Source organism: Cnephaeus nilssonii (genome assembly GCF_951640355.1).
Source record: "Cnephaeus nilssonii genome assembly, chromosome: 12".
Lineage (NCBI taxonomy): Eukaryota > Metazoa > Chordata > Mammalia > Chiroptera > Vespertilionidae > Cnephaeus > Cnephaeus nilssonii.
In genome coordinates this window covers 32,615,930-32,643,177 of record NC_137083.1, presented here as the reverse complement: position 1 = coordinate 32,643,177, position 27,248 = coordinate 32,615,930, and the positions used below count along the sequence as shown (strand labels likewise).

At 35.7% G+C, this 27,248-nt stretch overlaps 1 protein-coding gene across 1 annotated transcript in view; it reads right to left on the bottom strand.

Annotated features, from left to right (window-relative positions):
* The window catches only part of SEMA3D (semaphorin 3D), a 187,176-nt gene that overhangs the window by 77,848 nt on the left and 82,080 nt on the right, over positions 1 to 27,248 (bottom strand). The window contains exons 3-4 of the mRNA XM_079786686.1: positions 21,136 to 21,296; positions 3,857 to 3,919 (exon numbers count right to left, since the gene is read on the bottom strand). Coding sequence (XP_079642812.1) covers positions 3,857 to 3,919; positions 21,136 to 21,296 — 224 coding nt within the window. The remainder of the gene's footprint in view (positions 1 to 3,856; positions 3,920 to 21,135; positions 21,297 to 27,248) is intronic.

Here is a 27,248-nt window from a genome sequence, read left to right as displayed (position 1 = left end):
TTTACAACTGGATAAAATATTTAGGTTTAATGGTAATAAAAAAAAATTCAAGCTGAAACAACAAAAATAGCTTTTTTGTTGGCAAATATTTAATGTGTTTATTTTATTCATTTACGTTTCAGTATTAAATGTTAACTATATGTTGTATCCAATATTAGCCGGGGTATGGGAAATACACTCTCTCATGAGCATCACTGCTGGTTAAAGCACAAGAGGCAGAGACTTTCCGGAGGGCCATTTTGCAGAGTGTATAAAACATTTTATATCCTTTCAGCAGTAATTCTACTCAATAGTCAAAGATGTTCACAATATTTTTATATGAGGTTTTTCATGTGCAGCATCATTCACAATAATTAAAACTGGATCTATACCAAACTTCTAACAATAGGGGATTGATGAAATAATATATAGAGGAATGCGGTATAGCTATTAAAAGTAGTGTTATAAAAAGGAATTTAATGACATGGGAAAATGCTCGTGGCAGTCTGTGAAGTGGGGAAAAAAAAGTGTTTTAAGGGGCTATGTATACAATGATTTCATTCTGAAATAGTAAATAGATAAGATAGAAGAATAAACATCAAAATGTCACCAGCTATCTCTGGGTAATGTTCATGGGGGAGGAACTACTTACAGATGATTTCTATATAATTTGCAAACTTTCTACAATGAACACTTTGTTTTACTTTCAGATGTTCTAAAAAAATGTAATCACAGAACTGTAGAGAAGCAAGATCCTTGAACTCTATGCCATGGCTCTATTGACAGGTTGTGTGCCTCCACGGTGAACAGACAGAGGCCAGCCTGCCTGCACCCTGTGGGTGCTTTTGCCTGGAGCGACCTGTTTACCCCACTCTTCATCATCAGGACTAAAGGCACTTCTTTAGTGACTCTCTTTTGAAAAATATTCTATGCAGAAACACAGCACTACCAAATAGCTTCCTGTCATCCCTTTCCTTCCCTGAATTAATCTGGGAACTGTGTTCAAGAAAGGGGAATAGTTTTCTTTTGTTCCCTCATCTTCTACTCTCTCCCCACCCCAATTAGCTAACTCTCATTATGGTAAATAATTCACTATTTTTCAGTTATATAGTACCTTTGTGTAAAGGGACAGTCTTTCCAAACACTTGTTAATCCTAAACACACTCTTGGGGAAGTAGGTAAAAATTACTAGAGAGAAGGGAAAAGAGAGGGCAATGCCAAAGGTAGTAAAAAATGTCAATAAAACCCCACACTTGTCTCAGTTTTCTGCTGGCAGAAATCTCTGCAATGCTGAAGAATGAGGATCTATGTTATGGTGACACTGAAGAGAGAAATGACTGGAGGGATAACATGGACTTCAGACCTCAGACATAAAGTGCAGACTTAATGCGTGGGTTATAGTGTGGTGTAAAAGCACAGATTGTGGGGGCAAGACTTCTGGATTCAATTTCTGGCTTCACTATTTACTAGATATGTGATACCGGGCAAGTCATTTAATTTTTCTGGCCTCAGTCTTCTCATCTAGAAAATGAGAATTAATAACAAAACCTAGCATACCATATAGTTATAAGGATTAAATGAGATTATAAATATAAAGCATTAAAAACAACTCTCAGAACATGGTAAGTGCTATAAAAGTGTAAGCTATTCTTAGTAACTCTAATGTAATATTATTTTAAAAGGACAAATTGAAAGGAGACAAAGACTTGTATTATCCCTACATGATTCAACAGCAAACTTTATAGACTTCAGCAAAATGAGCAAAACTCCCCAAATCTCTAATCCTGGGTTGGCAGGAGGTGTGCTTAAAGGTTAGAGGTTATTACTAAGCCCCCAGATACAACTGAATTGGAAGAATGGTTTTCATATGCCGGGTCCTCTGTGTTCTAGGATGCTGCCTTCAGAAAAGTTGATCACCATGTGCTTTAACTTAGTAATAGGAGCAACTGAGTTACTGTATAACTAGAATTGGTGAACATACTGAAATGGGAACACTATCACTGACTGTTTGACCTTGAGTGTTTATCCCTCATCTACTCCACGGGAAAACTGACATTAGTTTATTGGAGTAAATTTGAAACACCCTTTCCCTATTTGCCTCCTTATCATACACTCAATACCGGTGAAACACAGAATGTTAAGGTGTTTGTACTGTTGATGACAAGCTTCCACTGTAAATCAACAAAATAATTTGGAAACTCTCATAAGCAAAGCATCTTTGTTTACCACAAGGTCAAAAAGCATTGAATCTTTTGCAGACCTGGGCACTTGCTTGCAGTTGGGATGTTGAGCAGGGTGGAGAGATAGAGACATGGGAGAAAGAAAAATACATTCTAGGACAGCTTTATATCTTTCATTTCTGATGAAATAAACACAAAAACTGTTTCCTATTGCATTCACTCCCTGATACATTTCTGCTAACATAAACGTGTCTGAAAAGGTCACATTTAACCCTGACTGAATACCTTGTCAGGCATAATGAAAACTTTGTTTGTTTCATTCTGATAATTTTATTTTGCAGTACCGTGACAGTGTGTAACATCTGTTGAGTAATATCTGTATCCCTCATTATACTGAAAGTTCCATGAATGACAGCAGATCCTCTATCAGTTTCATACATGTATTTATGCACATATTCAGGCTCTTAATAAATATAAGTTGAATAAATGACTCTCCAAATAAGTAAACAAATCTGTTGTCTCAGATTCTTAGTCTTCTAATCTTCCCCTCAATTCATTAGGCATCATGTGTCCTATTACATTACTTTTATCACATTAATAAAGTGAGAGTTTTAAAATTTAATTATGCTTTCATACAACACGCACTATCTGTTATTAAATATGAAGACATTGCTCTGCTTAATACTCCTGTGTTATTGTGGTTACAGGCAACAGTAGAGGATGTTGCAAAAGAAGCCTCAAGATGTCCATGTTTCTGCCCAAAGTTAGAACCTCTTATCATCTTGAGTTACATTCAGGAAGTGATTTATTTGCCAAAAAAAAGAGAGCAATTCTCCCTATCAGCACAGTGCAAGAAGTCAGGGCAGAACACAGAGCATCTGGCCTGAATCAGAGCCCTCGGATGAGAAGAGGCAGCCAGAGCCACAGCGCTGTAGTCATCGCTGGAGATAAAACAGGCAGCACAGTTTGGGGGAGCATGCAGGACAACTTGGACAATGCAAAGGCAATCCAGAGAGGTCACCCCAAAGATGCTTAGGTCAGCCACCCGATCTAAGGCTTTTCTCTGGTCCTTAAGGCAGCTTAGGCTAGAAGTTTATGTTAGAACCCCACAATTTATCCTTAAAAGTTATTTTATATAACTGTGCTTTAGTCAATTTTAGAGTAAAACATTTCTAGTTTTCATTCCAGGATGTTGTCATTCATTTTCAACCAATCTTTCTTAATATCTCTCTCTGCCCAGTTTTGAAAGAATCCTGCTAGATTTTGTAAGTTTTACGTTAACCTAAATTAAATTAAGTATTAATTGCATGTTTGTAATGCTAAAGCTGAAGACTTTGTGTACATTCACAAAATGCATGCATGTAAATGAAAAATACATAATCCTAGAAATACAATAATTTCTGATGATTTATTTCTGAATATTTTGATAGGGATCTGGGATTTTTGTGTGAGAAAAATAACAATATTCAGAATTAACACTATAGAAAGTAAAAGTGTAGTAATTCTAAATTTCTGAGGATAATATCATTCCTTTTGGCAAGGTAGAAATATTTTTTACCAAAATCTTTACACAGAATAAGTTAATATAGCCTTTAAAATAGTACATTAATATCATTAATTCATAAAACCCAATATAAATATTTGTTATCTTATCAGTACCAGTTTAACAAAGATATTTTTTAAAGTTTCATACTTACATTGGCATCTTTCCCAGCTAATTTACATAATTCCACCCGCTCCTTTGCAGCTGGCCAATAAATCTGGAAAACATTTTAAGTTTTGTTAGAATCGAATATCTAAGACACCCCACAATTCTAATTAGGGAAGTGAGCATATGAATTTAAAGAGTGAATATCAAGCCAAGAATGTATTGTTAGATATGATGTAAGAAGTTTGAAATTTAACCTTTTGCACTCGTATGTCGAGTGTGACTTGACACAGTTAGCATTAGAATAAAGGAATCGAGAAAAAAGCAAGCGAGTGCAAAGGGTTAAATATTTTCCGAAGTCACCGTAAAAATTTCTCAAAAAAAAATATGTAGAACCATCCACTCTTGTTTATTTTATTTACTTTTAAATGCACTTATTAATAGGTAAATTATGTTGATAAAGCCATAAATTCTTATTGCAACATCAACAGGATTTCAGATTAGCATTTGCTTAAGTAAGAGATTCTATTTTTTACCCTGTTTTTCTGTGTTTACTCAGTGATACATTATAAACATGTGCAATGAAGTGTGGGCAAGAGACCTTGGTCACAAGCATACATTATGACTCACTTCACGTCAAAAACCAGTGTGAGTCTGTTGACAATACAGGGTGTGGCAAAGTCAATTTATAATTGTTTGTGTGGAAAATAATAAAAAAGATTAATAGATAATAATACAAGGAAAAAACTGTTTCGCATAGTTACAACAGTGAACCTACTTTTGCCCCACCCCATTTAACATGTGTGGAGCTCAAATGTAACTGTCAGTAAGTTAAGCATTTTATATACATCATCTTATATAAATCTCACAATGACCCTATGAGATAGCTGTACTTACTTTCCATTTTCAGGTCAGAAAATATATTCATACAGCCATGAAATAACATGTCGAAGGCCACAAAACTAGTTCACAGCAGAGCCAAAATATGACCCAAACTGTCTCCTGAACTTACAGGGGGCAGGGGGTTCCAACCACTACATAATAAATATTATTGGGTAAGGCCCGCAGTGTGGCTCAGTTGGTTGGGATGTCACCTGTGCACTGAAGGGTTGAGGGTTCAATTCCCGGTCAGGGCACATATTATTGGGCAAATAATTAAGAACAAGGGCAGCAAACTTCTTGGTTGGTAGCTTTTAATCATATTTTAACAGTCTTGAATGTATCAAAAGAGGTTTGTTTATTTGTTTGTTTTTTATTTTGTTTTATTTTTAAACAAACTGGAAATAATGTCAGGAAGTTCTTTTGCAAAATAAGGTTTAAACAGACAGATACAGCATTCCATTAGCTTACAGAAAGAAAGGATCTGTGTTAAGCTATAGGCAAGAAGAAACAAGAAAAGCAAGCTCTGAATTGCTTATGTTCCAAGAGTTCCTGACAAACCTTTATTATGTTTCTCACCAATGTTAACAGAAAACATTTTAATAGATGCGGAAAAGGAAAATATCCTGAGGCAATGCCCTGACAGAAACTGTTAAACCTGGAATTAACAAATGATTTAGAAATCACTAATGTTTATATGATAGTATCTTCATAGTGAAATTTTAGGGTTTTATGTCTGAACAAGAAGGGCAGAGAATTATGCTCAAACTCTCTTAATAGCCATGATATTATTGAGATTTTTTAAATGAAGCAAGGCTGTTCATTCAGAGTACACCTGAACAACCTACAATCCAAAGGTGTACATAGGCAGGGTGGTTGAGCCAACCGTAGTTCAAATGACAAGCTAACTTTCATATGGTTCACAATAAGGACCTAAAGACGCTATTTATTTGGGCATGGTTTACATCACTGCAATTACAATTTTAAATAGTAGCCAGCAGCAACACATGAATGCAAAGCAATAAGGATGGATTTTAACAATTCATTATTATGTGAAAAAAACATAATTCTTAAAATTACAGTTTGTTCCCCTTAGAATAATGTTAAAAACAACAAAAATAAAATACACTTTTTAGGTGAGTATACATAGACACAATCAATATGTAAAAAGAGAAGCATGGGAGTGATGAATACATGATTCAGAAAGATAGTTACCCAAGATTGAAAAAAAAAGAAAAAAGGGAAAATTGGTGGTAAGAAACCAGTTATTTACCATCGCTTAGCTTTTGTTCTGGATGACACATTTTCAGGTGTTTAATACATAATTAAAAACAACTAAGTAATGTAAGTTAGTAAATAAATAAACCAAAATAGTCCATGCACAGGTCAATGGACAATAGTCATAATCTAGAATTATGAAGCCCTAAATAAATGAATAAATGAAAAGTAAAAATAAAACACTGCGACTGGCAGGAAATTTGAAAGTTTCTTCAAGTTGTTTTTTATTGTGCGTGTTTTTTTTAAGCCACTTATAGGAAAAGTACTGAACTGAGTGTTCTTTTTCTCTTCTTTAAAAATGGCATCTTGAATTTATGAAATTTTTGCTTCATATTTGATATTATGAACTCAAGGTATCCTCTCACTTTTTTCTTGCTAATTCTTTAAAAACTTTTAATTGTGATAAAACATACATAACAGAATTTGTCATCTCAGTCACTGTAAGCATAGAGTTCAGTATTAAGCATATTCAGTTTGTGTAACCAATCTCCAGAATTTTTTCATTGTGCAAAACTGCAACTCTATATTTATCCATTCTTAATTATTATATTCATTTTGCAAAAGACAGCTTTGTATCATTGGACTGAAATAAATCATACTCAATTGTTTTAATCTTTAGCTCATTTTTTTGGTCTCTAGTCTAGATTAATATTTCTTTGAGTCCTTTAGATATGTTAGATCCTGTTGTTTTTATTTTATAAGATGGTCAGATTTAATCACTTTTCATAAACAATTTTAGAACAAGTATTTATAGATTTAGTCACACCTGAATATCTTATTGATATTAATAGCATTGAAAGAAGAGAAGTGTGGAACTCTTTCATATGAAGTAAATGAGACTTAAAGCAGAGAAAGGTTATCAGGGAGTTATTTAAAGACTGACAAAATGTGAAAACAATCACTGTATCATTTTTGACACCCAAATGAAAGTTCCAAAGTTACCATAGAGTAGTTACTGATCCTTCATCATTTGTGCATTAGGCACATGCTTATGAAGGCTATGTCCAGAAAGGTGTGGCATTGAGGTGTTAAGATTTAAAAGGAAGACAGCTCTGTAAATAGGTGCAGGAACTGCATTCCCACAGGAGATACAGAGTGAGAAGAGAGCAGGGAGGACGGAGCCACTATGCTGGGGGAACACCAAAGAACACGGAGCGGGAAACGGAAGTCTTGATCAGTCTTGGCATCTGAGCCAACATTTTTAATTACTTGCTCTTAATAGTTTCAACACTAATGTAATAGTTTAGTTTAATAGTTTAAACTCTAATTTTGTCTTAAGAACTTGACATTAAAATAGTAATTCTAGATTCTTTTTTCTCTTTGCAAAGGAATACAAATATCTAAAAGATATTTTAATAGTTTTGTAAATTTTCAGTTATTGACTATAAGTCATGTAATTATAAATTGAATATGTCATCCTAGTTAATGAAGCAATAAAACTAAAGTTACAAGCTCTGGTGTGGCTCAGCTGGTTGGAGCATCGTCCCATACACCAAAAGGTGGCAAGTTCATATCAGGTCAGGGCACATACCCAGGTTGCGAGTTCTCTCTCTCTCTCTCTCTCTCTCTCTCTCTCTCTCTTTCTCATCAATTTAAAAATAAAGATACACAGAAATGGGAATTTGTTGGACTCCAGAAACCAATTTTTTTAAAAATATCTTCTATTTTTGCCCTAGCTGGTTTGGCTCAGTGGATAGAGTGTCAGCCTGTGGACTGAAGGGTCCCAGGTTCGATTCCGGTCAAAGGCACATGCCCAGGTTGCAGGCTCGATCCCCAGTGTGGGACGTGCAGGAGGCAGCCAATCAATGATTCTCTTTCATCATTGATGTTTCTATCTCTCTCTCCCTCTCCCTTCCTCTATGGAATCAATAAAAAATATATATTTTTTAAAAAGTCCTCTATTTTCTGTTTATGGAGCAGACTTTTTACCAAGATGTTATCTCATTTTCCATCATTTACCTTCAATCCATAAAGTCTTGCACCTGTTAAAAATATAAATTATCCTTGGAACATTATTATTATTATGTAGGAATTCTAAGATAGTAGTATCACAAAGATAATTTTACTTCTTAAGGTAAAGATTAGTAGGGATTATATATTGGCTTATTTTTACACAAAGTTGTCAAGAATCTAGAAATCACAAATAAAATTACTTTAGTAACAACTACCTAGAAGATATCTGATTGTCTTCCAAACTCCAAACATTTACTTAAAAAGAAAAACCATTGTAGTGGTGCCAAAATTTAAAAGATATAATTTTAATTATTATTTATGTTGGGATTTTCTTTTATTTGCCACATAGTCATTAGAATAAAGGGTGCTTTGTGTGTTTTTAATATTCCTTTTGATTTTTTTTTGATAAAGAATTTAAAGAAACAGAATTTTTCTTAATCCAATCTAAAAACAGATGAAAATAAATAAATTACACTCATATTTAGATAAGGTTTGCAGAAATATGTTCAAGCAACATTTTTGTTTTTCAATAATCTTGTAAAGTGATTATGTGACATACCTCTATCTCAATCTCTATATAAAAGCATTCCACCACTTTTATGATTTTCTAATCAAAGTGTGTGTGTGTGTGTGTGTGTGTGTGTGTGTGTGTGTGTGTGTGTAGGGGAAAACACAATAGAGAAATAGACACAGAGATAGATTCATAGGTGCATAGAGGAAGAGATGGAGATATTAACTCTGAAGGGTATAAGATATATAGTTTCAAGTTGCAGCATAATCAATATAAAAGTTCAAGAAGTACCTAACATCCTGAGGCTATTTCAATAGCCGAGTCAGTACACTTTGAGATTACTTTATTCTCAGACAGAAACCACATCTCACACTTAAAAATACAATGTTCACACGATCTATAAGAGTCTCTCTTGAACTATAAGCTAAGTAAACAGTTTTGAGGCAATGATTATCATTCTTCTCATTACATTCTGAATTCATCTGCAGTAAAATGACCTATACATTTTCATGTGTACAGCGATATCATGCCATATTAAAAGTTTCATGAAGCAGGACAAAACAAAGACGCATACACTTCTCCCTAAAAGTTGATGAAGCTCTGCACAGTGTGGTATCGAAAAGTCTATGCAGCTGTACCACTCCCTGGGAAAGTTACCCATGAATATTTTTCTTTCACTTATCAAAGAAAGGCATAGTAGGAGTGGAGATGCCACTTGCACAATTGCCATGCTTTAGTTGTCCTGAAATATTCCCACACAATTTAGGTTAGGAGCAATCGCTGGGACCTTGGAGCTTAGATATCAAAACTAAATCTGTAGAAAGCTTACTGCTGCTCTCTCCGCCCACACGCAGGACAGACATCAGAAATCAAGCAGAACTCTGTGGGTCCAGACGAGCCCAAGAATCCCACTGAATGTAACTATCCAGGATGTAACCACTAATTTTACCACTACTAAGTAACTAAGGGGCTGCAAATGGGTTTTAATTTTAGTGCTAATCTTATAGAGCACGTTGATATCAGAAAACTACTGTGGGAAATAGGAGTAAATAAATTTATAAGGTTTCTCCACTTGGAAGTGATAATTTCTGGCATTAATATTTTAAAACAAGTATGTCTGTTAAGTCAGACCCCACATCCTATAACATACTGACTTAACTTGTTGGTATGTTCATTTTCATAATATTTCACAATTGACATGAATTATTTAAAAAAAAAAATTGCATTTACACTTGGATGAATCAAATAGGAACCTAAAAAAATAAAAATGTAGTGTTCTCTGCAGCAGCCCATATATTAAAATTGGAACCATACACAGATTAGCATTGCCCCTGAACAAAGATGACACACATATTCATGAAGCATTCCATATTTTTAAAAGAATGTGAGTAAAAATAAATATGTATATGTTTTTTTTTCTTTTAGAGTTATAGAAAATAGATTTACCAGTATGAGAAACCACTGTAATAAAGTTAAAAGTGTTTTCAGTCATTTTAAATATGTTGATTTGATTTAAAGTTTTATATTTTAAACACGTTTTTGCAAAAGAGGCTTGATATTAATTTTCTAATGAAAATATAGTGGGAGCTGCCTGTTTTAAAATACAACCTTTGATCTAGTTACCTTATGTTGATTTTATTTGCTTATATGCATCCAAAATCCAAAATGGTATCATTTCTATTTGTTTTTTGAAGCATTCTACTTCATTTTGAATGCAAATAGGCAGGAGGACCTCACAAGTAAAATGATGCAATGTCCCTAACAATTATTGTTTCATTCATAATTTTTATAATTCATTAAATAGTTAGCATTTGATAAGGTGAAAATGTTGGGCAATTTATTTTTAATTATTTAATTTTAGGCAAGTTACAAAAACATTCAAATAGTGATAAGGCCTTATAACAACATCCTAAGGAAATTCTAATTATATCTGGTCTTTGTTTCATCTTTGGAGACGCAATTTAATTGACTCAAGTTCCCAAGTGCAAGGTCACTCAAATTCTCTTTGGCCTAATTCAAAGAGATGCCAAAAAAACTGAATAGAATAAAAAGAGGACGTTACAATTTGTTCATAAACCTAATTAAACACACAAAAAATCAGAGTCATAAAAATGCAAGGGGCCACCTCTATCAAAGAACAGGATCCAAGTTGTTGAATGGTTGCAAAGAAGCGAGAAACATGTTGCTGTAAATGCTAAGTGGTTACAAGCATTTGAACAACCCAGGGAGCAATGATTACTCTAGGGTTCAAGTACAGAGAGGTAAGAGACCTGAGTTCAGAGACTGACTACTAAAAAATAAGGAGGAGAGCACCAAAGGAAAAGCTTGCATAATTGAAACTGGCTGGGGTAGACATTTTTACAGATGGGAAGGTTAAATTCTCCAGGTTGGGGTCAAAGCTGTCCATGTAGCTTTCTTCATGAAATCTTAGGTGAGAAGAGTCTTTTCCTTTCTTTCCTTAGGACTCGGCTCAACATTACTTTACATTTAGTTTTTCTCCCACAACCATCTTGGAATTCAAATACACTTGTGTGTATCATATCTATTTGCCACTTTCTTTTTGCAATTCAGTTTGGGATCTTTTCCTAGACATAATGATTAATGAGCCCCGGCCCTCGTGGCTCAGTTGGTTGAGGGTCAACCTATGAACCAGGAGGTAATGGTTCAATTCCCGGTCAGGACACATGCCCTGGTTGTGGGCTCAATCCCCAGTAGGTGGGTGTGCAGGAGGCAGCCAATCAATGATTCTCTCTTATCACTGATGTTTCTATCTCTCTCTCCCTCTCCCTTCCTCTCTGAAATCAATAAAAATATATATTTTTAAAAAGATCAATGAAATGTGGTGGAATTCAAGTTCATGAGTTTGAGTCCCTACCATACTGCTCATTAGCAGCTAATGCTGCATTTTCCAATATTATCTCAGTGTCGTCCTCAGAATGAGCTTGCTCTCTCTGGAATACATCTGAACTCCTCTGGAAGGTCCCTTCCTGGAAGTGTCTGTGTTTATATCACCTCTCCAGAAAGGCCTTCTCCGAAGACCAATCTAGTTTCCCAAGATTATTATATTTTTTTAAATAACACTTAACACTAAGTGATATTTTCTTATTTGTTTCCTTTTCTCTTCTCCATCAACCTCCCTTCCCATCTCCCTGAAATTTAGAGGCACCCTGAAAACAGAGGCCTAAATGGCTTTATTCTCCACTATATTCCCAGCATCTAAAAGAATGCTAGGAACGTAGTAGGAGGTTCAGTAAAGAAAGTGAGAGAAATGCTATTACATCAGACCAATTAGAAGGAGTTAAGGAGTCCACAAACGGATTGGTAATTTTGAATATGTGGTGCAATTATGTTTGTGGCTAGATTTCAAAACTTTGTAAGGAGTAAGTTCACAGTCTCCATTATCTTGTTAAAGGAGGATATGACTCATTGACGTTCAGTGGTCACTGCTCTTGAGTGACAAGGCATGCCGCTTCTCCTTCCTACCGCCCTTAGCACCGGGCACAGGATCACATGCATAATAAGTATTCATTAATTCCCGCAGAGTGATCTGCACAGCTTCCTTTCGAATGGAGACGGAGTTCTTGTCAGAGTCCTGGCAGCCGCGTGAGCAGTCTGACAGCATCCTGACAGTCGGTTACAGTGACCAGATGGGAGTGCACATCGGCACCCGCGCTGGGGAGCAGGCACATCCATGAACAAGGCGATTGTTTCACCTCCGCGGTTTCAGGCAGCATGTGCTCCGCAGGCAGCAGGGCAGATTAATCACCATGAAACTAAGCAGGGTGCCTTATACCAAAAGTTAATTTATTGCGATGTCCGCGTGGTTTCCAAGTGTTTACATTTTCCTAATTTCTCGTATTGATTAAGAATAAAAAGGATGGCAACTTTCTTTTATCAATAACTTGATTTGAAATAAAAATGTTTATTCTGAATCTTTCCCCCTACATAATAGACTTACAGGGTAAGGCATTAGATGGGAATGTCACCATGAAGTGAGTTACTGATTTATAAAAGCACTTCTGCGTATACTCAATATAAAGAAAGCAAGTACAGGATCCTTGTGTATGGAAACCCTCTTGTCTTAGAGTTCCTTTAGGACCGGAAAAATAACCAACTCCTTTTCATGCTACACAGATATGGGTGTTTGAATATCCCACTGAAATTTATCATATATAAAATTATATACTAACTTAGTTTAGTTATTTCCCTAATAAAATGCCTTAAAATAAGGCAAAGTTTGAGGAATTTCAAATAATCTGACTAATTTTTTATAATTACATACCTAGTTTTCATGTTCAGTTAGAAGAAAAATAATAGAATAATTACATTATGAGGGCTAGGGGGAAGAAAAACCACTTGTAGACTTAGAAATTACTTTTTCTTTTCTTTTTAACATTCTGCTACATAAAAAAAGCCAGTCCTCTTTAAGTGCCCAAATTCATCTTTAAGTTTATCCAATGTTTCCTTTTAAATAATTCTGATTATTTTTTTAATTAAATAACCAACAGAGTGAAATGAGCTAAATTTTAGCCAGGTGAAATTGTCTCGGGTTATTCCATAATAGTGGACTATATAAAGTACATATTGCTTTGGTACATTGTTTTCTCATTTTAAAACCAGTAATAAAACTTCCTTTCCATACCACCCCCCAAAAAAAACAAAACAAAAACTATTTACTATTTTTTACATTAAAAATAAATGTAAATTACTTTAAATAGAAAATTTTGTATACTGCTTTTGCCTTTAACACCACAAGTTTAGCTAGAATGTTTTTGTTGGGTGGGGCCCAGTTAAAGATCTTTACATTTGCTTAGCTAACAGCAATTGTTTGAATATTTTATGTGCAATATTCAATGTTGACAGTTTCAAACGAAAAAAAATTAAATTAACGAAATAAAAAGGAATAAAGATGACTGTTATCTCAAAGTGATAGTAAACTATTTAAATATTAATTTTGAAGATTATTTAAAAATGGATCAATACTTGTCCTACACTTTTTAAGATGCTTGGTTACAGCTTAGCTTTGCTGAAGCCCAACAAAATAAAATTATTGAAAAGTATGGGAAACAAGATATAAAACAGCAAATGTTTGGATTGAAGTTATTAAAAGCCAAAGGGTAAACAATATAAATAAGAATATTAACATTCTCCCTTTGGTTACTCCTATGGTTCCACTGTGTACACTTCAGGAATGATATACAATGAGCTCACCCATTACATTTGGAGGTAGAGCAAACATTCTTTTGAGTGCTCATTTTATGGCCTATATAGTATAGCAAGATTTTAAAGGAGAAGTTTTAGCTGAGAAAAAAATTCAACATGAGATGCAAGCTCAAGATGCACAAATTTTCAACGTAGGTGGCCAAGAATCACCCATGTTCAACAAACTATAAAACAGTTGGAAACTTGAGAAGGATATTTTATCTGAGACAGATGTGTTATGTGTCCTACTATCCCTATGGGGAGAAGTAGGTGACAGGGAAGGGGCTTTGGTGGGACCTTAAGAAGCACTTGATACTGCACATGTAGTTCCTGGGAAATTGTGGTCTAATGTCCAAAGGATGAGAGACTGACAAGCTACAATGAAAACAAAGAACAGGCTCAATGGCTATAATGGTTATCAGCCTGAACTTCCAGAGTGTGTCCAGGAAAATGCATGTGACATGTCCTAGGGAACAGATGGGAGTCATGCTCACTTAAACATTGGATGGCATGAGATCACCTTAGGTCCTACTGAAGAGCGTTGAGAAAAGGTTTCAGAAGTTAACACCTGGAGAAATTGCAATCTGTTGCAGGAGAAAGAAGAGAACATACCAGTCAGAGGAGAAATGCAGTCACCCTTATCCAGTGAATAGCAATGAAAAGAACTCCAAAAAGTGTAAATTCCAAAAACTCACAAAGGTGTCTGTGAAAGAAGTTACCCTTAAACATCAGACAAGGCCAGAAAGTTGAGAGGTTCCTGAGACAATGACAGTAGACACTCCTCTGAACACGCTCCCCTTCCCGTGTCCTGATTTGGCTCCAGAGGGGTCATACACTGTGGTTAACAAGCTTCTGGAAAAGGAGGAGCGTTAGGTGGAAGAAGAAGCCCCTGAACATTCCCCTGTGCTGGGACCCTCCCTCATGTGGCGTGCCCATGCAGGGACAGGTAGAGGGAGAGGAGGTTGAATTTTAAATGAGGCTGGAAGTTTTATTACATTAGACTGGACCTTTTAATTGCTGATAACTATTGTCTGTACTACTTAACAGTGACCTCAAAAGCCAAGGGCATGCCCTGGCCAGTGTGGCCCAGTTGGTTGAGCGTTGTCTTGTGCACTGAAAGGTCATTGATTCGATTTCCAGTCAGGGCACATACCCAGGTGCGGGTTTAATCCAAAGTCAGGGTGTGTAGGGGAAGCAACTGATCAATGTTTCTCTCTCACATTGATGTTTCTCTCTCTCTCTCTCTCTAAAATAAAACATACTTATAAATTTTTTAAAAAAGCCACAGGCCTGCTGAAGATATAGAACTGGCCCAGGAGAAGAATGGAAAGGGATTTTGGGAGGTTAAATAAAGTTGTTTATTATTACTCTGAGTTCACATACCAGTTGTGATTTGATTAGTAGGTGAAATAAATAATAACTGTAGTCTCAGAGTAAGTTTATTTCTCATTGGTCTACTCATCTGCCTCTATAGCCCACTTGAAAAAGAGAGAAGAAAAGAGAAAGAAAACCAAGAAACAAATGTTTGAATGAAATAGATACAAAAGCAGTGCTTCATTTAATAAATCACTCCCTTTGTGACCTGTTTGCTTACATCCTGGTTCAGCAACTCCTTCCACCCATGCATGAACTGGCTCCAAAGTCAGTAACATTTTCAGATGGAAAGATCCCAACAATTCATTAACTCAGAAGCTCAACTAAGTAACATAACCTAATAGAATACTGGACTTTTTTTTTTTTACTGTCAACTGTGACTCCATTAAAAAAAGAGGGAGAGACTTTCAACTTGTATATATTACTCCTGAAGTTTACATAGGGAGGGCCTTGAATTTTATATGAATTATTGCTAGGACTACTTAAGGCTGGCTGAAGTGGAGAATGTCCACTTGTAGTCACAGGGACAGATGGCAGGTAGTTTAAAAGCATTTCTTTAGAAATCATTGTTCCCTAAATCATATTGTACAAATGTCAAATACTTTCCTTATTATGATGTCTGTCTTGAACAGGTTTCACTTATAAGTGAATGACAAATGGATGCACTAGTAAATATCCATCTATAATTAAACTTTTTCAAGGACTGTTAAAATGCTTTTTATATATACTTCCCTCTGACCCTAGAGATGGGGTAGGATATTGAAGGCAAGGGCAGGGAAATCTAGTTTCTTTCATTGAAACCAGCACATTTCAACTGGTGTGTCTCAAGAATTTTTAAAACACACAATGCCTGACTAGTCAGGGGCACTGATCTCTTTCCCTTAGATTGTCAAATAAAAAAATGACAATAGCCAACACAACAATAGCCATCCATGAGAAGAAATCAAAATATCAGTTATGCCTATATTTTTTTTGTGAGATTGCAAAAGCTACAAGATATCAGATATTTGAAGAGATCTGGAGCAGATTACATAAAGCTCAGATTACATACAAATAACAGAGAACTTTTATTGAGCAAATAAACTTACATAAGCAAGAGAAGTATTTGTCAAGGTTAGCAGATTTTCCAATTTTTACCATGCAGGGTAGAGAAAAATAAATTATTTCAAAGATTTTTACTTGCACTGAATACTTTCCAAGATTGTCTCCTGAAAGAAAAATAAATTCTTACAGATAATTTCCTTATAGGACCAACTAATCTTGATAATTCTCTTCAAATAGACATACACACTCTCCTTTTTGATTGGCTGAGAAAACTTTTATGTTTGCCTCAGGTAACCTACATTTCAGGTAACCTAAAAAAGAGATATAATAAATGATGGTCTCTTACTCCTTTACATTTCCTTATTTGCATGTGATCCATGAAACTGTTCCAGCCATCTCAATACCAACCTAAGGATAATGCCAACACCAAAAATAGCAACAGAAGAAAAAGAAGGAACTGGGTCCTTGATAACATCGTTAAGCAGATGATATTTCCATCTCTATAAAGTATGAGTGAGGGAATAATGAAGAGTAAATAAAAGCATAGGGTGCACATGTGTTGGGAAGAGCCTTAGAAGTCAATAGAAATTTGGAGTTCATTCAAGTTCCTCAGAAATCAAGAACTGCCAGAAGTGTATAAACCAGTAAGAAATATGATAAGAGTTTTATTTTTTTAAGAGATAACATTGATGGTCATGGTGAATAGATTAGATAGAGAGAAAATAGAGATTCGCTTTTATAAGATAAACCCAGCTAAATAATGGTATTATCACTTACTCCAGAGGAAAATATTGAAATGTTTGCTACCTTATCAGCTTGGCCTGTCAACTGAAGCTTTTGTTGGAATTGCATCAGAGCTCAGCCTCCCTTTGTCTAACACTATTTCCTTAGCGACCCTCTCACATGTGTTGATCCCAAGAACACAATTTCAAAAATATCCTATAAGCTAGTCTTCATCTCATAGTTAGCTGTCGGGGGAATTCAACCTATAACAAAATGGTCAGGAGTGGAAAATACAGTTCCAGACCCATGTCTTTCCCTTGGAATGGGATCGCTAATGGCTCCAGAGTGGTCTAATGTTGGGGAAGGCTATGTCAAATAAATGTCCATGTTTGTCCCACCAAACCTTTCCTAGAGAGAATCCACAGGGCATCCCTTAACTAAGAGAGGCCTTACAGAACAAATTTAGAAACGCTGCTTAAATTGTAAGGTATCCCATTTCAATAGGTATAGTCTTGTCTGTACAAAAACTTTAAGTAAACTTATTATCCTGAGTTTTGATACTTCAATTGAATATATTCTATGTATATGTATATGTATATACATGTATATTAATATTTTTATTGATTTCAGGTAGGAAGGGAGAGGGAGAGAGAGATAGAAACATAAATGATGAGAAAGAATCATTGATTGGCTGCTTCCTGTACGCCCCACACTGGGGATCAAGCTCACAACCCAGGCATGTACCCTGACCTGGAATTGAACTGTGACCTGGTTCATAGGTCGATGCTCAACCACTGAGCCACGCCAGCTAGGCATATTTTTGTTGTTGTTGTTGTTGTTGTTTGTGTTTTTTTTAATTTCCCAAAGGATCATCCTGAATAACCAACTGAAGACTAGCTGAAGAGAAGTCTCATAACCAAGAATTTACAGAAGAAGCCACGTGGAGCCTGGTAGAAAGAGTGAAGACGTGAAAAAGGCTGGCCCCGCTCCCATGGATGGACAGTGGCTGAGTCTCTGGAGGGATATTTCAGTTACGGAGGGATCCCCCTGAGAAGCATGGAGTCTCAGCCCAAGCCAGGCTGGCCAGCCCAGAGCACCAGAGCTGGGAAGAGGCACCGTTATTTGCAATAGGGAAGATTTGGAAGAGGCCCAGGTGCCCATCAGTAGATGAATAGATAAAAAAGCTGTGGTACAGTTACACAATGGGATACTATTCAATTGTGAAAAGGAAGGAAATCTGACCTTTGGGACAGCATGGATGGACCAGGTGAGCAGTATGCGAAGTGAAATAAGGCCTCACAGCAAGCTAAATACCATATGATTTCACTCAAATGTGGAATCTAATAAATAGAATAAATGAATAAACAAAAAGGAAACATACTTATGGGTAGAGAATAGACTAACAGCTATCAGAGGCGAGAAGGGTTGAAGGGCTGGGTGAAAAAGGTGAATGGAGTAAGCAAAAAGAAAAGAAAAACCTCATAGACACAGACAACAGGGTGGTGATTTCCAGAGGAAAAGCGGGTGGGGAGAGGTAGAAAAAGGCATAAGGGGGATAAATAGTGAGGGAAGGAAACTTGACTTGGGGTAGTAAACACACTATACAATATATAGATGATGTATTGTAGAATTGTACACCTGTAACCTATATAATTTTATTAACCAATGTCACCCCCAAAATTCAATAAAAATGTAAAAATATTAAAAATTTTAAAATTTCCCAGTGGAAAATATTCCCAACTAGTCACTCATAATTAAATTATGTGTTGTATATTGCTTTCACTCTAAGGAGTACAAAGAAGATCTTTCAGCCCCACAGAGTCCCAACTTGTGTGGTTTCTTCTGCAGAGTAGTTTGGATTTTTGCCGAGCGGCACTGAGCCAATGCAAACCGTGTAGGTCTAAACACTGCTGAAGTACTACATCTTGACACTTACTTGCTGCTGTGGAGTACCTTTTAACACTGGAGTGATTTATAGAAATGTTAAAGGTGGGTACCTATATAAACAATTCATACTTTACATGCATAAGCCCTTTATGAATTATACATGTTATAAAGATATCAAAAAATATCAGTTAGGCCAAAAATCTCTAGCACAGACCCTAATTTTATAATGTGTTCAAATAATCATTTATTTCAATAACATCATAAGGGAAATCAATATTTCATAAATATTTATTTTCTTAAATATTAGCACATTTCAAGCATGGAATATGGCCAAAGAGCAATTTGCCTAAAATAGTCACAGAAGGAAATTGTGCTATCACAATTTATTTTAAGCAATGATCTAATACACTCAGTTCAGATAAATGGACTTTCTTCCAATCCCTAAAGGCAGAGAACAGTACAAGAATAAATTCCCTTAAAAGTATGAATTGCTTTATTGCTATTATACTGAGACATATTTGGAAAAATGCTGCTAGCTATTTAATATCTCTTAAAGCAATATAACAAAGTAGACTAAGATTTTTCTCTGGCCTCTTTTAAAAAAGATTCATCCTCTAAGATATTTACTGATGACTGAGATATAACTAATACCATTAATAGGTTCTCCTAAAAGTATAAGTCCTTAAAAAATTCCTAAAGGAAAAAAGCATATCCTTAAAAATAAATGGAATGGAGAATAATGGCAAGCTTTTTGAATTCTAGCACATAAACAGTTGCTTATTTCATTTTATTATAAACAATATCCAAGCTATAGAATAATATATATTTTTAAATAACCTTATGTGCTTGCAAGTGTGTTTGTATTAAAACAAGTCAAAAACAACTACTGGCAATATTTTAGCTCTCACACTTTCTTCTAGATATATAGATTACATGAAATGCATGCATATACATTTGCATTCAAAGACTATTTCTTTATGAACTTTCATAAGAAATAACTCCCTTTCCTTCAGTGAATCTCACTCAGAAATATGTGAAAAAGTTAAAATTTAAAATGATTAAAAAGCAAAGCCATTGTTTCTAATGCAGAATAATTAATCAATATTAATACATATGGAGATAAATCTTTTCCCTGGGTAGACTAAAGCTCTGAATGCTAATCATATTCAAATAACTAAGCAACTAATATTTAATTATTAAAATCATCTCAAAATTATAGAGTTGAGTTAAAGTGGTCATTGTAGGTGAATTCTAATGAGGCCTCACAATCCTATCATACCTATCAACAACTCTTTTTGAATGGGAGGAAGTCTCTATTAACCTGAAACTTTGCGATGACTCCTAGTATTGTTCTTCTTCTTCTTAATTTATCTTTATTGTTGAAAGTATTACAGATGCCCCTTCCCCTCGGCCCCCATTGACTCCCCTCAACCCCACTCTTACTCCCTCCCTAAGCCTAGAACTTCTTTGGAATGCTTCCAGAAAAGCAGAAGAAGAAGAAGAAAAAAAAAAGAAAAACAATACAAAGATCCCTCATAGATTGGAGAATAGGTCACGTAGTATGTCTTCTCATCAGCCATTCCATCCCTTCTAGTCTTGGTATCTATCTTTGCTTGCATAGATATTGATACTTGCTAAAGTACTAGCTAATAATAATTACAAGACCTAAGGTATGGTACCTTTGCTTTGGGTATCACAGTACTAGTTGAAAAGTAAGATATAGCAGCAATTGCCTATTGTGTTTGTAATAAGTAGTATATATTTCCTTTTAGTAGTAAGATTGTTCTTAATGAGCCCATAGTTAAGACATCTTGATTTTCACTATCTGAGCGTGACTGGGCCATAGGAGAAACCTGTTCAGATATAAAATGGGAGTGTGGAGAAAAAGTGTGTTTAAAGTTTGCTTATTTACAAAAATTGCTATGGATATAAATGCTAACATTTGATGAATACTTCATTTGCTAGCTTTACAATCCAAAACTTTGTATTCATACTGTATAATGCAATACTATGCATTTACTACTTTTTCATGCCTTCCATTCATATTTTCGAAGGTTATGGTATTATATTCATTCTTTTTTAAAAATTATTTTTATTGATTTGAGAGAAGAAGTGAGAGAGAGAGAGAGAGAAACATCAATAATGAGCGAGAATCATTGATCAGCTGCCTCCTACACACCCCTCACCAGGGATCGAGCCCACAACCCAGGCATATGCCCTGATTGGGAATCAAACTATGACCTACTGGTTCATAGGTTGACGCTCAACCACTGAGCTAGGCTCATTCATTCTTAACAATAAACATGTATATGTACTTAAATCCATAAAAATCTAAGATGTATATCAAAGGCAGTATGTTCTTTTTGACATGTAAATGACCTACTGCATTTGACACCAAGACACTTGAAAAAACAGAGAGGGAGAAAGAAATCGATGAAAATAAATGCATCCAAGCAAATATATATAAATAAACTGACCTTCTTGAAATTTTTGTTTAAGTCAACCAGACTGAGCAGGAAGATGTGGTCCTTGGCTCCCAGCAGCAGCCTGCCCCTCTCCTCATCTAACAGAATTGTTTGGAAATCCAGTCCTTCTGATGAACCCAGAAAAGGAATGCAGCTATTTGAAAGCAGCAAGTCTGTGGGAAAGTGAAAGAAGAACAGAATGAAATAAAAAATTCTTAATAAGCACAATATTTATGTACCTCAATACAGATATTGTCCCACCTTGTAAATGTATAAATATAGCATGAAAACTTGAATTTAGATAAATGCAAACAAGATACACTTTTTAGCAACATGCTAATTTAGAAATAGGTATAATTATTGTATTTTATTTATACATTTATCTTACGAAAAATGGATATTAAAATAAATATAAAATATGTTGATACAAAAGAAATTAAATGCAAAATCTTTTACAACCCTGTATTCACCTTCTTAAATGATAAATGAACTACTTAAGTCATAAAATAGCGACAGTAATATTAGCACACTGATTTGATTAATCAATATATGCAAAGTAGGAAGATGGTGACATAGGTAAACACCTGTACTCACGGCCTCCCACAACCACATCACACTTATAACTAAAACACAGAACAACCATCATCTAGAACGGCTGGAAAGCTGGCTGAATGGAAATCCTACAACCTGAGAGGTAAAGAAGAAAGCACACTGAGTCTGGTAGGAGATACGGAGACACATCCACATGGGCTGCTTTTTTAATCAGGAGGGAGATCATCTCTGTGGAGGCTGACTGGAGGAGCAAGAGGTCCCAGCCTCACACCAGACTCCCAGCCCAGGGTCCCAGAGCTGGGAAAAGAAGTCCGCACAGGCAGTAAGAACTATGGGCTATGAAAACCAGTGCAGATTGGGGCTCAGTGACATGGAGGCTACTGGAGATACAGCTGTTCCTCTTAAAAGGCCAGCACCACTAAGGAACTTACAAGCTCCTGCTTCCTCTGAGGTCCAGCACCAGGGAGAGGCTTTGGAGGACACAGACATACAGGAGGAGGAACTGGATTGTCGGGCATCGGGGCAGGAATTCAGAGGCAGCTTTCTTCCAGCTGGAGGTGCTCCCAGGGATCATTGTTCCTGTGCTGGGACCTCCCAAGTCACAGGGCTGACTGGCAGCCATTTCTGTTTGCTCTGCCCTGGTGATTCCCTGAGACCCAGCCTCATCCAATTTACAACCCCACCCAAGCTGTGTGCAGCAGCTTTTGCATACGAAAGGCCTGTCCTTGTTCAGGCTAAAATCTCAAACAAGCTGCAGCTGGGTCAGGGAGCCCCAAACTTATCAATAAAAGGCCCAAGACCAGGCACCAGCACCAGCCTGCCTTGCTTCATAGCTGGGCCTTGTCTGAGCACTTCCAAATCCAATACAAAGAGGAGGAATCTGCAGATCTCTCTGTAGTTCCTGCTGGGTGGCCCCAGGAAGTGGCTGACTTTGTACCTCCCTGAAGACCCAAGGGCCAGTGTACCCAGTGGTTAGTGTCATACCATATCAGATTACAACTCTACACATCCATAAGTGACACTTTTAAAGGGGCAAACTCAATGAACACCAAAGCCCACTGAAGCAAGTCCTGCCCCATAGAGGTATCTCCTGCATGGCAGCTTTCCCACGGTAGTCACAGCTGGTTCTCACAGCCAATTGGCCTGGAGGTCAATTCCTCCCAGGGACACCAACAGCAATCAAGTCTCAACTACAACAAGACTGTGCTCACAGCCCACAAAGGGGTGCACCTAGAGCTCCCAGTTCAGGTGAAGGGAGGCTAAGCCACTGGGCACTATAGAACACCTACTACACAAGGCCATTCTACCAACTCAAGGAGACATAGCAGCTCTACCCAATACATAGAAACAAACACAGGGAAGCAGCCAAAATGCAGAGACAAAGAAACATGTCATAAATGAAAGAAATGGGAAAAAGCAAACTACTGGATATAGAATTCAAAACCATGGTTATAAGGTTACTCAAGAATCTTCTAGAAACCTCCAAAACCTTCCATTTCCAAAAAAAAAAAAAAAAGAAAACCATGGGAAAGGACCAGTCAAAAATTAAGCATACACTGACTGAAATAAAGAATAACGTACAGGGATTCAACAGTAGTGTAGAGGATTCTGAGAATAAAATCAATGATTTGAAATATGTGGAAGCAAAAAACACCCAACCAGAAGAGCAAAAAGAAAAAGAATCCAAAAGATATGAAGATAGTGTAGGGAGCCTCTGGGACAACTTCAAGTGTACCAACAGTCACATTATGGAGGTGCCAGGAGAAGAGAGAGCAAGATATTGAAACCTATTTGAAGAAATAATGACAGAAAACTTCCCCTACCTGGTGAAAGAAATAGACTTACAAGTCAAGAAGAACAAAATGTCCCAAACAAGAGGAACCCAAAGAGGACCACATCAAGACACATCATAATTAAAATGCCAAGGACTAAACACAAAGAGAGAATCTTAAAAGCAGCAAGAGGAAAACATGTAGTTACCTACAAGGGATGCAGCCATATGACTGTCAGCTGATTTCTCAACAGAAACTATTCAGGTCAGAAGGGAGTGGCAAGGAAATATTCAAAGTGATGAATAGCAAGGACCTACCACCAAGATTACTCTACCCAGCAAAACTATCATTTAAAATTGAAGGTCAGATAAAGAACTTCACAGACAAGAAAAAGCTAAAGGAGTTCATCACCATCAAACCAGTATTATATGAAAGGTTGAAGTGCATTCTTTAAGAAGAGGAAAAAGAGGAAAGAAAAATATAAAAAATATGAACAACAAAATGGCAACAAATACATACCTATCAACAATTGAATCTAAAAATCAAAATAAACAAATAAAGAAATCCAATGAATAGAATAAACTGGTGAATAAAATATAATCAGAGGCATGGAATGGAACAGACTTATGATTCTCAGAGGAAGGGGGTTGGGAGGATGGGAAGAGATTAAGCAAAGATCTTACATGCATATAGGCATTACCTATGGACACATACAATAGGGTGGCAAAGGCCTGGGGCAGGGCAGGAGCCAGGTGGAGGGGGCAATGGGTGATGGAGAAAAAGAAGGATATTTGTAATAATCTCAACAATAAAGATTAATAAAAACTTAAATATATATATATGCAAAGTAAGCTTCAAACTAAGTGTGGTTACTGATAGCATTCCTTCCCCTCCTACTTTTAGATTGATGCCCATGTTTGCAGGGTTACACTGTGCCTAATTCGTATATTCAGGAAGACATAAACAAAAAAGCCAAATTAAAAAAAAAAAAAAGGACTCTGAAAGAGATATGATCCTGTACCAGTAATGGAAGCAGAACTATAAATGGGAAGGAACTTGAAAATCAATTCATGTGAATTCTTTGATTTTATAAATGAAAGTATTTCCTTCCAGTAAAGTTAATTGCATGCCTTAGAAAATTATGTGGTGGCAAAGTTGATTATATAATCTCAGTCTCCATTTATCTTCAACACTTGCCTATAGGTCCTAATCTTTATTTTATTTATAATTGTGATATGGACAGACTCTTACATAAGTTTATGTCTGAGTTTATAGGAACCCAAATCTTTTCAGATTTTACCCAAGTACTTATCACACTCTCTCATTTTCTACAATTCTAGAGTATTAAATACCAAGAAGGTAATAATATCTTTCATCACTTATTGAAGTCCATTATATGTTACTAGACTTTATAGCAAATCATTATTTTCAAGTAAAAGTAATTCATTATTAATTGATGAGAAAGATAAAAAGATAATGTCTCAGGTGCTCTGGCTGGGTAGCTCAGTGGGTTAAAGAGTTGTCCCAATATGCAAGGTTGTGGGTTCAATCTATAGTCAGGGCACATACAAGAATCAGCCAGTGAATGCATAAATAAATGAATCAACAACTCGATGTCTCTCTCTCTCTCTTATAAGTAAATTTTTAAAAAATTTTTAAAAAAGATAATGTCTCAGAAACAGGCATCTATACTTTTAGAATGTATCATAGCAGTTTCAAACTCTGTAAAATAGATATGTAAGTCCCTTAAATTTAAAGCCCATACATTCCATCCATCAACTGTGGGCTTCATTATTATTTTATGGTTTTGAGAATTCCCTTCACTCTCTTTTCTAATTTACAATGATTAAATGTTATTTCCCTTAGTCGCTAAGATAGATTTTTGTCTTAGTTTTGAGAAGCAGAAAAGCTATATGCTGAAGAAGATGTGATACTATGTGAATTCTCAAGTGAGTGTAGCTTCACCAAGTATAAATATCTTATTAATATTTATTAATCACACTTTGTGTACATTGGATGAAGTCTGAACTCTATACTAATTATATTTCTATTAAGCTACATAGATCTTTAGTAGGTTTTCAGAACAGAATAATATATTTTAGCATCTCTAAATGCAGTATACCTATTTTTGCAGGGCTAATATCCAAAAAACAGTTCATGCTTATTGTAAAGTAGAACTGAGGAGAGAAGAATGAAATGGAGAGAATAGTTAAGACACACATTACACACAACCCTTCATTTAATCAGACAATTCTCTGTCTTTCAAGGGATTTCCCCTTGTTTAACAAAGAATGAAATGGGCAAAATGGAAAGTATGTATGGGGATTTCCAAGAGTATATTGACCCAATTAATAGAGAAAAATAAATTATATTATACAAATCCTTATTATTTCAAGTGTTCATGGACAATAATCAATTATCTTGAACCAGACATTGCAATGTTAATTACAAAATGAAACATGGTTAGCCTAATGAGTAAGAGTGGGAGCTTGAGGTCTAGACTCTAGACCACCTGGACCATATCCTGGCCACACAACTCTGGCTGTATGATCTAGGACAAGATATGTAACTTCTCTGTTCATTAGTTTTATCATATATAAAATGGGGATAATAATAAAATCTATGTAATAAGTGATGTAGGTTAATATATAAAGCATTAGAATAGTGCCTTGCACACCGTAAATCTTACGTAACTATCAGGTATTATTATAATGATGATGATGTAATTTTTAAACCCTATACAAAAATCTATAAAAAGGAAGTTATAATATGTTCCAACTCATATAATTCTCCTGAGATAATTTGTATAAAGTTCTTAGAACAATGCCTTGAAGACAGGAAAAGTTCAATATATAGTCAGTTTTATAAACTTAGGGTGGTGAACACACAATACAATATACAGATGGCATATTATAGAATTGCACACCTGAAATCTATATAATTATATTAACCAATGTCACTGCAATGAAAAAAATATTAACTGTTATTTTGAACATAATTATTAAAATTTAGTTTGGACCAAATAATACTAAGTTTTGTTAAAGAAAAATATTATCTCATCTTCCTTTAAACCTGGCTTATAGAGATCAGAACATCTCTATTTTTTATAATATTGAAATAATACTAAAAGGCTATTCAATCCATAAATATATATTAGAACCTAGTATATGTCAGAAATTGAATACGTAAAGGTTGTGGAATGACTAAATCCTGCCTTCAAGGGGCTCATAGATCAATGTGCAAATACTAGTAAATATATTTATAACATATAATAGGAGTATACACAAAATGTCAATAAACCTTTTTTAATAATTAACAGCTCATCATCTTACAAAAGGAGGTGATATTTGAGAGCGGTCTTGAAAGACAGATAAGAGCTTTACAGGAAAGATGTAAAGAAAATTATATTTTAGGCAGAACAACACTAGAATGTACAAAGGCATATATCAGCATATGTTGCAGTTACACCCTGTATTTTTAATATCTCTCCTACTCTGGAGTGTGAGATTCTTTGGGGCAAAGACCATCTCATAAACTTACCTTTGAATCCCCAGCACCTGGCTCAGGGTCTGAGACAAGTTAAGTACATCATAAATATATGTGGAATTGAAGTAGTTGAGTATGCTGGCACAGAGAATACATGGGGACGGTGAGATGTAAGGCTGGATGGACATAAGGCAGCCTCCAGATAATCAGGGCCTCAGAGGGCAGGCTGGGGAGTTGGTTATTATGTAGGTAAAGCCACTAAAATATTTTATGCGGAAAAGTGACAAATACTCTAATTGAGTGTCAGAGAATAAC